This window comes from Gobius niger (genome assembly GCF_951799975.1).
Source record: "Gobius niger genome assembly, chromosome: 16".
Lineage (NCBI taxonomy): Eukaryota > Metazoa > Chordata > Actinopteri > Gobiiformes > Gobiidae > Gobius > Gobius niger.
Window position 1 is genome coordinate 11,042,128 of NC_136867.1, and position 14,723 is coordinate 11,056,850.

At 44.2% G+C, this 14,723-nt stretch overlaps 1 protein-coding gene across 1 annotated transcript in view; it reads right to left on the bottom strand.

The window, feature by feature from the left end:
* LOC306976415 (ryanodine receptor 3) overlaps positions 1-14,723 on the bottom strand; it is a 97,918-nt gene that overhangs the window by 30,895 nt on the left and 52,300 nt on the right. Inside the window, 22 exon segments of the mRNA XM_079574336.1 lie at positions 231-400; positions 1,101-1,221; positions 1,304-1,412; positions 1,576-1,762; positions 2,018-2,153; positions 2,241-2,344; positions 2,766-2,898; positions 3,202-3,316; positions 3,451-3,724; positions 6,364-6,495; positions 6,944-7,046; positions 8,272-8,472; positions 8,751-9,558; positions 10,371-10,597; positions 10,680-10,766; positions 11,966-12,131; positions 12,224-12,384; positions 12,458-12,524; positions 12,759-12,958; positions 13,036-13,244; positions 13,834-14,008; positions 14,145-14,347. Coding sequence (XP_079430462.1) covers positions 231-400; positions 1,101-1,221; positions 1,304-1,412; positions 1,576-1,762; positions 2,018-2,153; positions 2,241-2,344; positions 2,766-2,898; positions 3,202-3,316; positions 3,451-3,724; positions 6,364-6,495; positions 6,944-7,046; positions 8,272-8,472; positions 8,751-9,558; positions 10,371-10,597; positions 10,680-10,766; positions 11,966-12,131; positions 12,224-12,384; positions 12,458-12,524; positions 12,759-12,958; positions 13,036-13,244; positions 13,834-14,008; positions 14,145-14,347 — 4,088 coding nt within the window.

Sequence of the window (14,723 nt, forward strand, 5' to 3'; positions counted from 1 at the left end):
CTCTAAATCCAATCTGATACTGAAGAAAGGGTAAGGTATATTACGTTATTCTGTATTTGACCCCTGACCACATCTTCAGACCCTGCGATGGGGGATTGGTCAGTGCAACATGTTTTAGGTGGATGGGGAAAACCAGAGCACCTGCAGGAACTCACACGGTCAGGGAATCAACCCAGGACGAGAGCGCACTAACCACACTGCCTCCCTCGAGTGCATGAAACATATTTTACCGTGTCCATAGAGGTCGCAGCCCTCAGGTCCGGTAGAAACCCCACTTCCAGCAGGTGAAGGAGGAAGCTCTGGTCTTCAACACCGTACACTCTGTCCAGAAACAGCACCATTGGGGCCTTGTGGTCTGGGCAGAAGCTTGCCGACATGTCCGGCTCTGTGACCGATCCATCTGTGTGCGAAGGGGACAGAAAAATGCAGTGTTTACCTAAAATAAAGCAATCCACTCTGTTAGGAGGCGGTAACAACATCTCGCGAATGCAGTGGGACCGGCCTATAGGACATAATAGCGTGTCTTTTCCAGTTAGGGGAGTCATGCGTATTCATTAGGCTGCATGTGACTGGATTTCCAAATGCGTCGCCTGCTGTCTTGGCGCTGGGCTGCAGTCCGAGCTTGTGTGGCAACGCTCAGAGCGGCAGATTTAAGTGGCCCGCCTCTCCGTGCTTATGCAGAACAATCAATAAGAGCATGACAGCCTGCTATATAAATGATCAGGCTTACTGAGAGCCATAGAGGTGTGCAGTAAAGCATTGTGCAGATTAAATAGGTATGAGGAGTGAGATGAAATCAATGTCCGTCTACCATGCACAGAATAGGGCAACTGCACTTCATATGTTACCAAGATATCTAGGTGTGTATGGTGGTACAAAAATGTGTTTATATTAAAAATTCTAAATTGAAAGCATCCTCCTGCTTCAGAGTCACATTAGCCCTTTAACACTATACCCCGACTTGGCGTTTCCCATACTCTCTGTTCCCTAAGATGAAGCATGGTTTCTTTGGACGTTTTGCTGCGTGGCAAACGTCCAACAGATTCAGAAAGCTTTCCAACTTACTTTCAGAGACACTTTCAAGAGTGGAAAACTCTCACCTTTGTTTGTGATGGGCATTTTGAGAGGTATGCTGATAATTCCGACCAGGTCCTCCGTAGGCACAAGAGACCGCAGGATGGCACGTATGCGCAGGGCCTCGCCTTTCCCTTTGTTGATGAGCTGGAAAAAACAGAGCAAACATCAAGCAACAGGATTTCTGCAGCAAATGGTCAGTGGTATTTCCGAATTCATAGTGTCATACGTGCATCTCTGGGGCACAACGTCCCAACAGGTCAATCAGAGCGGAGTAAAAGGACATGATGGCGTTGCCCATGTGCACCACCTCTTCTTCATCATCGCCATCTGCAGACCTATCAAAGTCCAGGAAAAGATACAGTATAGAGTTGACAAATGAAGTAGTAAAATGCAATGGTATTTTGTAACCCTAGTTTTAAAATGTGTTTGTTTGTTAGCGGAGCCTAAAAAAGCAAGCCTGTGATGTTGATTTGATAGGGCTAGATTTGGAAATCTCACGCGTCAGAGCTGACTCCGTGGACTGAGCCCGGCAGGTCCAGTGCTGGGGTCTCCGAGATCTTAATGGCTTCCTTCATGGCAGCCAGCAGCCCGTTCCCTCCCTCCCCCCTCAAAGCAGGACCGAAACACTCTGGGCGGCGGATTAGCAGTTTGACCATCACACTGGAGTTCTCCTCGACACTCTCACCTGGATCAAAGACAGAGGAAATGTGAAAAGTCAATATAGAAAGCATACATTATTCATGAGGTGTTTGTGGCCTGAAACGCACCCAGCAGCTTTAGCCTTAGATAAAACATTTTTACATTACCTTGAGAGTGAGATTTAAAGATCAATAAAGTTTAAAGGTCAATCAAGAGCGTAAGGTAGAGGCGAGGTCAGTGCGAGGAAGTGCTGTAAATGTGTCAACAAAGTACAATACATCAAAACAGGGGGGGACAATACCATTAACAAAGACGGCAAATCTCAGAAAGGACAGGTATCGCTCTCCTTCAATGGGATTCCAGCCAATGTCAGGGTAACCTTTAGCAAGAAGCATGGGGCAACTCTGAAGACCACAGCCAGCCAAGTAGGTAACCACCTAAAGGAAATGTCACACATGGAAATAGGAGAATTTTAATTCAAATTTTTAATATAAAAATATCTATCCAAATGTCACAAGTCGCACTTTGTCCAGATCGGGTTCTTCCAGAGCCAGAGCCAGCCCGTTGTTGTCCATCACTGAAGACGCTGCCACGTCCAGAGGAGTGGACCCTCTCATTGCTGGTGAAGCTGGACATAAGAAAGATTAATAAGAAAGATAAGGAATTGAATCATACAACCCTTCATTATTCAAGATTTTTGAGTGTGTAAACAGCAGGGGGTAGTCTTGGGTGAACAGTGAAAATCTGGCAACATGGATGATAATAATAGTGTAAAAGAACAGCCAACTTTCATAGGTTTACAGTATCCTTGAGACAGTCTAACAAGTTTATGAATCCATAAATGAAGAACTAAAATTATAAAGTGATGTTTGATTAAGTCTGTATCGTAAGTCAAAATGAATCCCCGGGTAAATAAACCCAAACCTTATTTCTACTCGCGTAAGAGAAAACAAGTGTACACCTGGACAGTGTCATATACATTTTTTCTTTCAGCGCAATGACAGCTACAAAAGTGCAGCACAGAACATCTTAATGCAGTTTACATATACCTAAGCCGACACTGCTATTTTCCAACAAATAGCTGAGGTGATCAAACATGGCTTTCTGGTTCTGCCGGCTGATTCGACAGAAGTAGCACAGAAAGCGGCAGCAGCTGGCGACCATCTTGGGGAAGGCGATTTCCTGTGAGAAAAAAAAACCAAAAAACAGATGAATTAAACATCACAAACTGTCGCAATCAGAAATTGGAGACAAGCAACTCAAAGCTGGCCTTTTTGGAGAAGAATACACATAACAGAATGAAGACGCCAAGCCTGAACTTAACCTAACAAAACATATGGATAAGGTAATGTAGAGGATAATGCTTGTCTCACTTAACAATTCAATTAAAAAAAGTGCATACTTGCCAGTTCCAGTTAAAGTCACCCAATAAAAAAGTGAAGACACAAATGTAGGTTTACAAACAAAATACAGTAGAAGTCAGACCTGTGATTTGTCAGCTCCCAGCACGTTGACCATGACCTCCATGACAGTCTCATGCATGCCCAGGATTCTCATCAGGTTCGGATGTTGGTAGAACACCTTGTTATTCATAATGTCACTGGAATGACAAATTGGGAATTGTGCAAAACTGAACTGCCGGATGCAGTGAATGGGAGAAAGTGTACAGTACTCTTTAAGTCATTAAATCTAAAATGATTACTTCTATGCATAAAGCAAAGGATAGTTCCTTACCTGAGTCCGTTAATCATAAGCTTCTCCTCCTCTTTGCCCATTCGCACAGACAGCAGAGACCTGATCTGTCCCAGAGAGGCCAGCAGGTGGATGGTGTCCTGCACAGAAGCTGCACTGATAGTGTAGGTCTTCCTCATGGCTCTGCGCAGCTCTCCGATGCTGTCGTACTGCCTTCTCAGCAGGCTGAACATCATCCGCACCAGCTTCGGGTCTTGTATGTGACACTCCTGAGTCCAGCTGACCATGGTCTGTGAGATCAGCTCCTTCAGGTTAGCTGAGGGACAGATTGAATACAGTGCATTTGATGAATGTAACGTACGTGAGCTCCAAGTCCTAAAGCATGTTATGCAGTAATGGAACAACCGACATAACATCTAGCTCAGCACTTATTCAGTGTGTTCATTAGTTTTGGTTAGTGACCACTGATTTTACTGTACATAAGATACATTGATTAACAACACACACTGGTACATAGAAATGTGCAAGGAAAGGCAAGGAGAACACCCAACTGGCAGGAGTCAGGGAGGGGTCACTGAATTAAAGGGTAGGGTAGGATTTGCTCAGGACAAGTCTCAACACTCAATTAGCTTCATTCTGGCAGAACAAGTCCCTGCAGACTAATCATTTGCAATGAGAACTTCTGAAATGGAAACGCATAAATAGTAAAAGACAACAAACTTACTATGTTGTGCACATCTTGGATGCAAAATGCAAATAGTACGGTGTAAGAGCTCATTTATACTTGACTGCAACTTTAAATATGAAAGCAAAACCACAGCTGTACAGAGCACTGCTCGGCTCTTATTACAGCTACAGAGGCGCACAGCATCACTGATCTTTCTGAGAATAAATCAACCATGTTTCAACAAAACCACCAATTATTTGCTTGTATCGTTTGATAAAAACACTCTCCAGGAGCTCAATGAAAGAGGCAGAGTGGCAGTGGAGCAGAGGATCCCTGTTATGTAAAGATTCAAACAGAACCAACCAAGGTATTAATAGAACTACATGTTGTACGGTTGAATGGACCGCTCTGATCTGGGTTACCCCCAGGCTTGGTTAAAAGTAGAACAATCTATCCCTGTACATGCTCTGGTGAGAGGAAATATGTCAGAGGACAATAAAAACAGAGGCGTTTTGCCCGATTGATATCCTCAAAGTTGTCTGTATTTTTACAGCCCATGTCTGTCTGTTTGATTGGACAGCTCTTTTTCAGGGGGGAAACTGGCACCACACTGTCAATCAAAGCATCAGTGTTGGGTGTGAGTGAGGAGGAGGCATGCTATAGACTGTCATCAGTAAAGATAGACAGAGATGCCTGTGTAAACAATCACTCACACATTGCAATATGATTAAAGGCTCTGTTATAAGCTATAATAGTCAATAAGAAAGTACTACATAATTACCTCACAAGCTGACATAATTCTCTCAGCCAGTTTTCCAGAGAAATACAGTAAATTGACTAAAAACTAATTTGACAAGAAATGAGCTCAGTCGAGGCCTAGTTGAGCAAATAACTGGTCAGTGTCTGAGTGGCGCAACACTTCTTTCCCAAAGCAAATGTCGACTTCTAAAGAACATCATTGACACACAACACTAACGCCTTGCCACAACTTTGTCCCGGCAGCAGCTTCCCCAAAAAACTCATTGTGATGCTCCTGAACTCCTGAGCCCGCCACCACAAACCACACTCTTAATCAATCATCCTTTTCTCCCGCTCCTGCAGAGAACACCACGGCGGCGTCCCAAGGCAGCCGTTCAGGAGAGAAACGCACACCTGTGTTTTGATCCTGCTGAGCTGCCGTGAGATCACTGATGGTCTTAAAAGCTGAGCATCGGGGTCAAAGCCAATCCCACTGGAGAGATTGCTTTCCAGTAGTTTCTAGTCAACATCTTCTATTCAGAGTCGTTTTGTAGGACAGAACAATCTTTCTTCAAGTTGTATATGTTTATAATCTTTAAAGTTGATACATAAGTGGTGTAAAATGTTCGGTAATCTATAATATACAGACTTTGGTTTGACACAATAGAAGTGTCTGTGAAAATGTAGCGCTGGAGGATCTTAACCACTGCCTTCACTGATCATTGGGACAGATTTTTGAATTCCAGATGAAAGACGCTGAACAAGAACTTTTGAAAAGAGGGTCCTGCAAATAAAAGAACTTGGCTTGAGAGATCTGTGTTTTCCTGCAGCGCGCGTTCCCTCTCATCTCCCTCCATCTCTCGGCTCCCAGAGGAAAGTGTGCTGACAGACAAAGCTCTTGTCTCAGTAGCATCTCCCCCAGCGGCTTTATGTATTAGCATAATAAAATTGAAAAGAAATTGAAATGTAAATGTGTGACACAGTCCACCTGACACGCCACAGACAAACAGAGCCGGGTTTAAGGGTGAGGAGCGTACGCTTTTCACGTTACCGCCCACAGAGAGCACTAACACAATACTTGAACGGGATCAAGAACCAGTGAGGTTGTTTGTGTTGGGAGTCAACAGGATTTAGATGTAAATAACAGTTTCTGCTTTGAAGGGAAAAGGTGAGGGAGAGCCTTCTATACCGGTTTTACAATCTCAGCACCTGAAGGACACATCATAAACAAGTACTTTTTATCATTTGTTTGTGCCGAAACCTCCATGTGATCTTCTCTAGTGCTGTGTCAGTACCCAAACAGTATTTCGAATTGCGATCAACATTTTCAGTGCAGACATTTTAGGTTCCGCTGCCCGTACAAAGAATCAAATTGCATTGCCCTTTCATTCACCTGCCTCATCCAAATGACATAAATTAAGCACAATATCTTTATTACACAACTAGCTGTTACTTAGGAGTTTAAAAAAAAAAAAAAAAAAACATGAGCGGGACTGTCAGTATCAGCCATTTTTACCACATAATACTAAATGTGACTACCGTATACTCACTTGGGGCCGCCTGCTCCTTCTTGGTGGGATCCTCCGCTTTAATAGCCTGCCCTTTGATCTTGTTCACCAGCATTAGCAGTCGACCTTTGATAGATGTCGCTTGTTCATCCTCATCCTCCTCCATAGGGATTCCTATAGCGAAGACGCAACAGTGAGTGAAAGGCCCTCTCTCTAAAGGCTGTGTGCACTAATGTCAAGTTTCATAGCGTGATATGTAGCGCTCTATACTGTTATTGTTCCACCAGAACGGCTCTGATCTCAGTGTGTGTGTGTGTGTGAGTGTGGGTGTAGCAGGTGACACTGACACTTCTACACTTCACGGCAGGGCGGAGAATGCCATTAGGATCGCTCGCGCCACAGGGGCTGGGCAGCTCAATAATTTATCAAAACATCAAGATGACGGAGCAATCGAAGAGCCACTCAGCCACCTCCACTGACAGCATCGAATGGGGAAAAGATGTGAAATATTTCAAAGGGAATTGCTGCAGAGTGTCAACATTATTGCTCGGGTACTTATTTGTTTTGTATGTTATTACATGATTCTTTTAGACTTGAAGGCGAGCCACTGCGTTCCTCTTACCACAGTGAAGCTGCAGCTGGCCATGGAAGTCATACAGCTCCACCTGGATAGTCGTGGGACAGGGGCAGTCCTCTCCCGTACTGAACGTGAGCAGCATGTTTATCTACAACAAAGAAACAATATGGCATCACTGCATATCTATTCACTAGATAGATAGATAGACAGATACTTCATTACATTAGTCACTAGACCAATATGCTGTAAATAAGTGTTGAAATAAAGCATATAACTCAAGTAACTGCTCTTGTTTATTTGATAGAAATGTCAAAAATAATTGTGTAAACTAAGATCTAATTATTTGGATGAAGTATAATGCAACCTTTAGAGAAATAAATAAACGACAATGGCATTGAGCTGCTAAGTTCTTGACAAAATAGTTCCAGGAAACCAGGCTGCTGTTGGGAGGGAAGTAGGCTATAAATCAAAGCGAAACACCCAGCCCTTTCGAATGGTTGATTCTCCTTTGCAATTTGCGATCAAAGAATGTGACGAGTGAAAAAAAAAAAAAAAGATATGACGCACTTTAAGAGAGATCTGTAAACTGTAAACAATAGATCAAAGCTACACACAAACCCTACTTTAAAATTAGGCAGCAAAACGGCAACTGCGAATCCTTCCTCGGGTGAGTAACATAAACCAGCCGGGGGGAAAAAGGGGGATGGCGTTGGGAAAAGCACTACCATGGATGTAGTAAATGGAGTTATGTAAACACATTAACTGCATCATCTCGTTACATGCGTGATTTGGAGCAGGGGCCCCCGAGGGCTGATCTCTGGTCAGCGACTGCAGATTCATGATGCAAAAGCTCTCATCGGAAAAGAGCCATTTAGTTCGAACGCTGCCTCTATTTTTGGCACGTCACCTTTGTAGGCCATTTGCACCTTTAAATCACACGAGAGTTAGTGACGTCAGCGAGCAGACGTGTCAGTCGCCACAGACCCGCGCTCAGCAGAGGGAATAGAGCGGATAAACACATCCAACCACTGAAATCACATTGCCTGCAAGGTATTACAAGTATACTGTTTTAATAAATATGCCACCGCACAGAGAGAGCGTTTTTCTTTCCACCGAATTTCAAAATCAGTCACTTCACTGTCAAGTAAGAAGGTCATATTTTGTGCTAGCTTTATTTCCTCTTTCTCAATGTCAGTAATGCGAATTGATGGATCTAGGTCACTGCATTTCACGCATCACAATCAAATAATTACTCGAGAAATTTGAAGAAGTTACCAGTCGATTTTCCGAAATTTAGAATAAAATGTGATTGTTCCCCAGATTTTACTCACTACCACCACAAAGATATAGCTACCAGACACTTCTCATCTCACCTGTTCTTGCGGAGGGGAGCGGAACTCTTTGGTCTTCTTGGCGGTGACGGCGGCGGACATGTTCAGGGCCTGCATTAGCTCGTTGTAGCGAAACTTCTGGTTGTACTGGAGCTTGGACACGAAGTTGTCGGAGAAGGAAACGATGGCCTCGATGCGGTGCTTCAGCTCGCAGTCGCAGAAGTAGTGCAGCAGCTCACACATCTGTGGGAGAATCAGGATTAGTAGCTTTTTTTCCTTTCAACACATTTCCGATGGCTTCATTATCTCATTTATTAAGTGTCAGTGAAACTCAAGAGACCACTTAACACTAGTCATTTCATGTCTGACTAACTTCTGAATGGCTCTATTAGAGATTACCGGTTTGCATTCGATTGTAAAATGGAAATATCAGCGTATTTCAGTAGCTGCAATACCTGTGGGATGACTATAAATTTGTCAATAGACGGATCCTTTTCAAATGTAAGGTTTCACTGTCTCACCTGTCTCTTGACTGGCTCCGGAAGCCTCTTCTCCAGCAGCCCTTTTATCGGTTGCTTGGCCTCTTTCTTGCCCGCCTCCACCTCCCCAGCCTCCACCGCCTTGTCCTCTGCCCCGGTCAGGCCTTCCTTCTCCGTGGCGCCTGTGACTCCTTTCTCCCTCGTGTCTCTGAAAACGTTGGGGTCTATGAGCAGCAGGACCTTATAGACGTCCTCACTGCCCAGCACGCCCATCGTGAGCAAAGTGCTTATCAGCTTCAGGATGGGCACAAACTGGTACTCCACAGATCCCCCCACAGGGTCTCGGATGTAGTGTCCCCCGCCTTGGACCGCCTCCGTTAGCATTGAGATGGCCTTCGTCTTCAGCGCGTCCAGCGGGAGTTGGGGGCTGTATAGATGCTCTCTCTTGTTGCTGATATAACAGGGCGGCGTAAAATGCAGGCGCGGCTTCAGCGACGTGCTCAGACCAACCCCTGGAGGCAGGTGCTTTTTGGCCGAGTCTGAAAAAAGACGTATGGAACGAGTTTCCGACGTGACCGGGATAATGAATTCATCTTTCATCATGAGCCGCGCGCCCTTGGCCGTCTCCAGGTGGATGCTGATCAGGACGTTGTAGAAGCCCTCGCGGAGCATGCCCGGGAGGTACTGGTTGTCGATGGCGTACATGAGCTGGGACTGGTCCAGGTGGCTGCAGAGGACGTGGGCCACACGCAGGTTGCCCAGAGCGGACAGGGCAGAGTAGAGCTTCAGAGTGTGGTAGTGGAAGTTCCTCAAATCCTCCTGCTCAGACAACTCCATGATGTCAACGCACCTGGGACAATAAGACAATAGATTAGGAACTAGGCCATTTAGATTACCTTTCGAGATTTACTTCTTTGACACTTGACGCACAGTTTTAAAAACAGTGCCTAATATATGAAATCTGTAAAACTTTAAAGAAGGTGTATTATGCTTTTGGCCGGTATTTGGTAATAAACTCAAAAACATCTCTATCACTATCTGACACTTTATTGGTTAGAAAATGCAATATTGATCTAAAAAAGCTGACGCAAAACATCCAGTTGATTCACTTCCTGATATTCACACCAAACCCCCATAAGCCCCTACCACCACTCATCCTCTTGCTCCCCTTCACTGTGCAGCTGTTTCAATAAAGAGTCAGTAAGAAAAGAAAAAAAAAAGTGGCTATAATGAAGGTGCTGTTAGTGAGCTGTCGTTGCGGTGCTGAACTACCACTGGAGAAGATCCAAAGATCACTCAAAGGTGTGTTTTATCCTGATCTCTTGTTATGTCAGTGCCATCTGCGGGACACAGGTGCAATTCTTTCCTTTCTTTCTTTATGCTGTAGTAGTGGCTGGAGTGAGCCTTCTGGTCATTCCTTTAAAAATCAATAACTATGCACAGGAATGGGATAGAGACTTTTAATGGTGCAACCTGCTACACAACACCCATACAGCACGTTTGCTTTACTCAAACTAAGATGGTCGCCTTTGGTCACACTGACCCGGATGTCCATCAAACTCAATACCCATACATTTAATATGAAATACCAGAGCTAACATGTCCAAACGTATTTCGGAAAGCCTTAAAGATGCACAGTGTGTGAAGCCTTTTGAAGCCTACCTGTTCTCCTCTGGAATGTGCACGGCCAACATCTGCAGTGGGTCGATACACTGGACGCCCCAGCCGTGCCGCTCGTTCACCCTGGCCGTCTCCACTCTGAGGAACACATTAGGCATGCGGCTCCACAGCACCGCTTTAATCGTCTGCACGTCCAAACGAGGCGGGCACTGGGGTACTGGGTTTTTGTGCTCGCTCTTAAAGATGGCCGAGGATAGTGGCATGGCATTCTAGAAAAATACATTTCATATATAATAGCCCTGAGAGGCAATAGTCTGGGAGTGTAGTCTGAAAATGTTGGGAAAATGTTACCTTTATTTTAGCAAGTTCAAACTGGAAAAGGTTAGGGCTTGTCGGTCGGACAAACACAGCAGGAAAAAGCTTGGTGTTTGGTTCAACCTGTAGCAAACAAAAAAGCTTTTAGGTGAGAAACCGTAGGTACAGAGTGGGTTCAGAAAGCTTTCAGACCTTATTTAATGGTTTGTTTTTCATTATACTGCTTGATATGACGGAAGGTACAGTGTGAGCCTGAGTTCTGGACATTTCCAATGTCAAACTTCAACACAATTACACAGAAATAAATCGAGGCATATGAATACTTTCTGAACCCACTGCACAGGAGAAACGTGAACAGCATGACTTGCAGAAAGTGGCTTAATAATGCACCATTCGCTCCCGGCACTTAGCGTGTCAGCCTGTGTGCGCTTTATTTCCAGAACGCGCACCATGACTCAGCGCACATGAAGTCACAGTGAGTCAGTCCATAAGACGATTATAGCCTCTGAAAGTTTTTAAGTAGAGTTTGAAGATCACTTTTTTATTTTTTGGAGTGTGAAATACAAAAGAGGGAACAGTGCACATGTTTCTGAAAGGTCAGTGGGTTTGAGACATGCTTTTGTATTAGACTTTTAGCATATCTTCTACTTTTCTTTATCCATTCCAAAAACTATATAAAAATCTTAAACAATTTTTCCCACTGGCCACTATGGGAAGTCCTTTTCAAAAGTTACTATCAATGAAGTTAGGTGTCAGGTTTTTGTGTTAATTGTTACAATAATGTTGGCCTTGGGCAATAAGTTACAATTTGGCTTTATGCCAGGACTCTTGTCTCATCTTCCATTTTCTTATAGATTTATTTGCAGAACAGCAGAAATCCAGGCCTATCGCCAAAGCATAGGTATATACTGCTAAATTTAACCTGTCACAGTGAGAATTACAAGCCAACATTTAAATCTACCAGCCGTTGGCGAGTTGGATAGTCTTAATGTCAAGTCCTGATCATCACTATTATCCCCCATCTTTTCCTCTTACCACAATATTCTGTTGAACATCTTTAATTTATTTATTCTAACAAAGTAAAAGTTTTCAAAGTCGTCAGCTGGACTGGGTGAGCAAATCTACTGCCGGTAGAAAATCTGATCAGATGTGCGAGAAGCCAAAGACAAGAGACATTCTCATCTCAAACAACTGATCAGTCCATCCTGAGCGCTAACAGAAACATTATTGGGTTAAAGCAAAAACTAGCCGTGCTTGGTTTTGAATGCTTTGGCGCCTTCCAGCGTGTGTTCACATTCCGCAGTCAGTCCGGTGAGTCTTACCTGGTAGGACGTTGATATATCCTTGCCATTGACAGTGAACGACACCATGCCCGTCGCCAGGTCTATGAGGCATCCGATCTCCAGGTCCACGTTGGTGCGGCTGGTGGTGTGGGCAGCGCTGGTCACGTCTCCTCCCCACACCATGTAGCAGTTACTCCTCCTCACGCTGTGCACAGAAAGACACGCACACGGGCTCAATATCTAAAGCCATGAAAAATGCATGACTACTGTGTGCGGCGACCTTTGCGGCGGGCGTACCTCTCGTGCACTCGACCGCGCTCGTCCCCAAGCGTCACTGTCACCGTTCGGTTTTTGCTGAGGTTGAAGTTGTTGCTGTAGTAATGGTAGTCCGGGGTCACCCACCCCACCCAGACACAAGAGGGGTCCTGACCGGCAAACACCCTCACACAGTGGTAATACTGGAAAGACACAGGCCATGCATGCTATTAGCTTTAAATGGAACAATGCAAATGGGAAAAATGGAAATTGTACCATGGTAATGCTGCTGTAGTCCACACGCCTGCTCTCTTCGCTGTGCCTCACCGATCTAAGTGGGTATCTGAAGTAAAAAAAGGAAGGGATGAATGGTTGGTCCCTTCAGGGAGATTATCGGCAAATGTGTTAAGTCTATTTTAATATCTGTAATTTATTTTCAATGGCGTCCATTGCAGGAAAAGGACATATGATTGCAGTGGCCTTATGTGAATGGATATTTTCAACCTGCTTTTAATACTGAAATCATTTACTTGCCAGCTGGTTTACTGATATAGACAAGTGTTCTTTTCTCTGTTACCTGTGTTTGATCTTCAGCGCCTCATCGTCATGTATTCCGTTCATGTCCACCACAGGGCTGATCTTAAATGTGGGGTGGAACTCTACAGGCATACTCAGGCGGCAGAACACCATGTCCGCATTACTGTTCTGGGTCCCAAACGTCTTGTGTGTAACTTTCAGACACGGAGGGCCATCGACCGTTCCATCAATCCTTGTTACCTGTCAAAGAAAACGTCCACTTTACACAAATCATGTTGAAACGGATCACCGGGCGAGCCGCTCTTTCTCGTCCTTACTGCTATGTGGTGGTGGTCTTTTGGCACGTTGAAGAAGGTAGGCAGGCGCTTGCTGAACCACATCGTGACCTGGCGGTTCATGTTCACGGCGTAGGGTTCGAACCCCTCCTGAAGGCCACACATTGTGTAATATTTGAAAGTGCTGGCGTCTTTCCCCAGATTCATGCGCCCCACCTGAGAGAGACCGAGGCTGCAGACGGGGATGAAGCCTGAAGGACAAGCGGAAGAGCGGATAAAAGATAAAAGTCTCTAAGATCGCTCACACACACACACACACACACACACACACACACACACACACACACACACACACACACACACACACACACACTGGCAGCAAAAAGTACAGTGCCAGATTAAATAAAAAGGATTTAGTTTTAGGCAGCTGCTTAGTTTTCACTTAGATTCACAGCATGGTCTTTTTAGGTCAGTGCTGCTTTTGTGTGAGAAGGCTCAAAGTGATAAAAACGGCAGCAACAAGTCCAACTATAAAGACAGATTTGTTCTATTGCCGATAGCAAAAGATTGAAGTGGTGATTTTTATTGCCTTTGCTTTTTTTTATTTAGACAGAAAACATTACTCTGTCATTATACTGATTTAAGGCAATGATCAAAAGTGAAGGACACACTTATTACGGCAAACTCTATGAATATCAAAATGAAATGACCTTAAAGGAAGTTAAGTTGTGGTTAATATAATATATATGATTGTGCAGGCATTGTGTTTGTAAAGTGTAAACATGAATGTTCAACACAGCCAACATCCTTCACAAAACCCACTACATTAGAAATTCTCACCGTCTTCAGTATCAAAGTCAGTGAAGCAGAGCTCAGATCCCTTGGTTGTAATGAGGATCTCTCCATTCAGAGTGAAGATCATGGACTTGTCCTCCATGTTAATCATGCAGCCCACCACATCTCCAGCGTGCCAACAGCGTCCGAACAGGCGGCTGCCCATGTTCAGACAATGGCCCTATGGGGAGTGAGAGATAAGAGTTGAAAGCAATTTGCCATTTTTAGTGTAAAACATTCAAAATCACACACAAAAAAAGAAGACAAACACAACAACGGCATCCATCAATATTTCCGTAGTAATGTGCTCTGCTTACCCTGTGTCCGTCAAACACAAAAGCCAGCGCGTCCGTGCCAAGTTCCACATCTGGCTTGCATCCAGGTCGGGCCCATCCCACTCGCATATCGCCTCCCGTCACTGCCTCGAATTCAAAGTACCACTTGCCGCTCTTTACTGCATACGTCCTCTCCACTCTGAAGAAGCGGATCTTGTCAATGCTGGGCCTTTCCACCACATGCCCTGATGGATGAGAAAAACAGGGCATACAGTTTTATTATTTGTTTTCTATTACACAGCAATCTGATACTAAAATCATGCAACATCCCATTGTATATCTAAATGCTCCAATCAAGCATGAATACCTCCTAAACACACAGTGAGTTTTATTTGATCAAGGCTGTCTTAAAATAGAGGCTTAGAATTCTCAACTAAACCAACCTCTTCAATAAATAATGCTGGTACATTTCTTTCTATTCTAAACTCAGAGGCAGAATGCTTTATCTTCAAAAGAAAATGAAGCCACGCTAAACTCCTTGCCCCCACATTAAAGGGGTGCTTTTTATGAATTTAATTAGAAAAATAGTCATAATAGAGACATTTCCATGCATTAAACCCA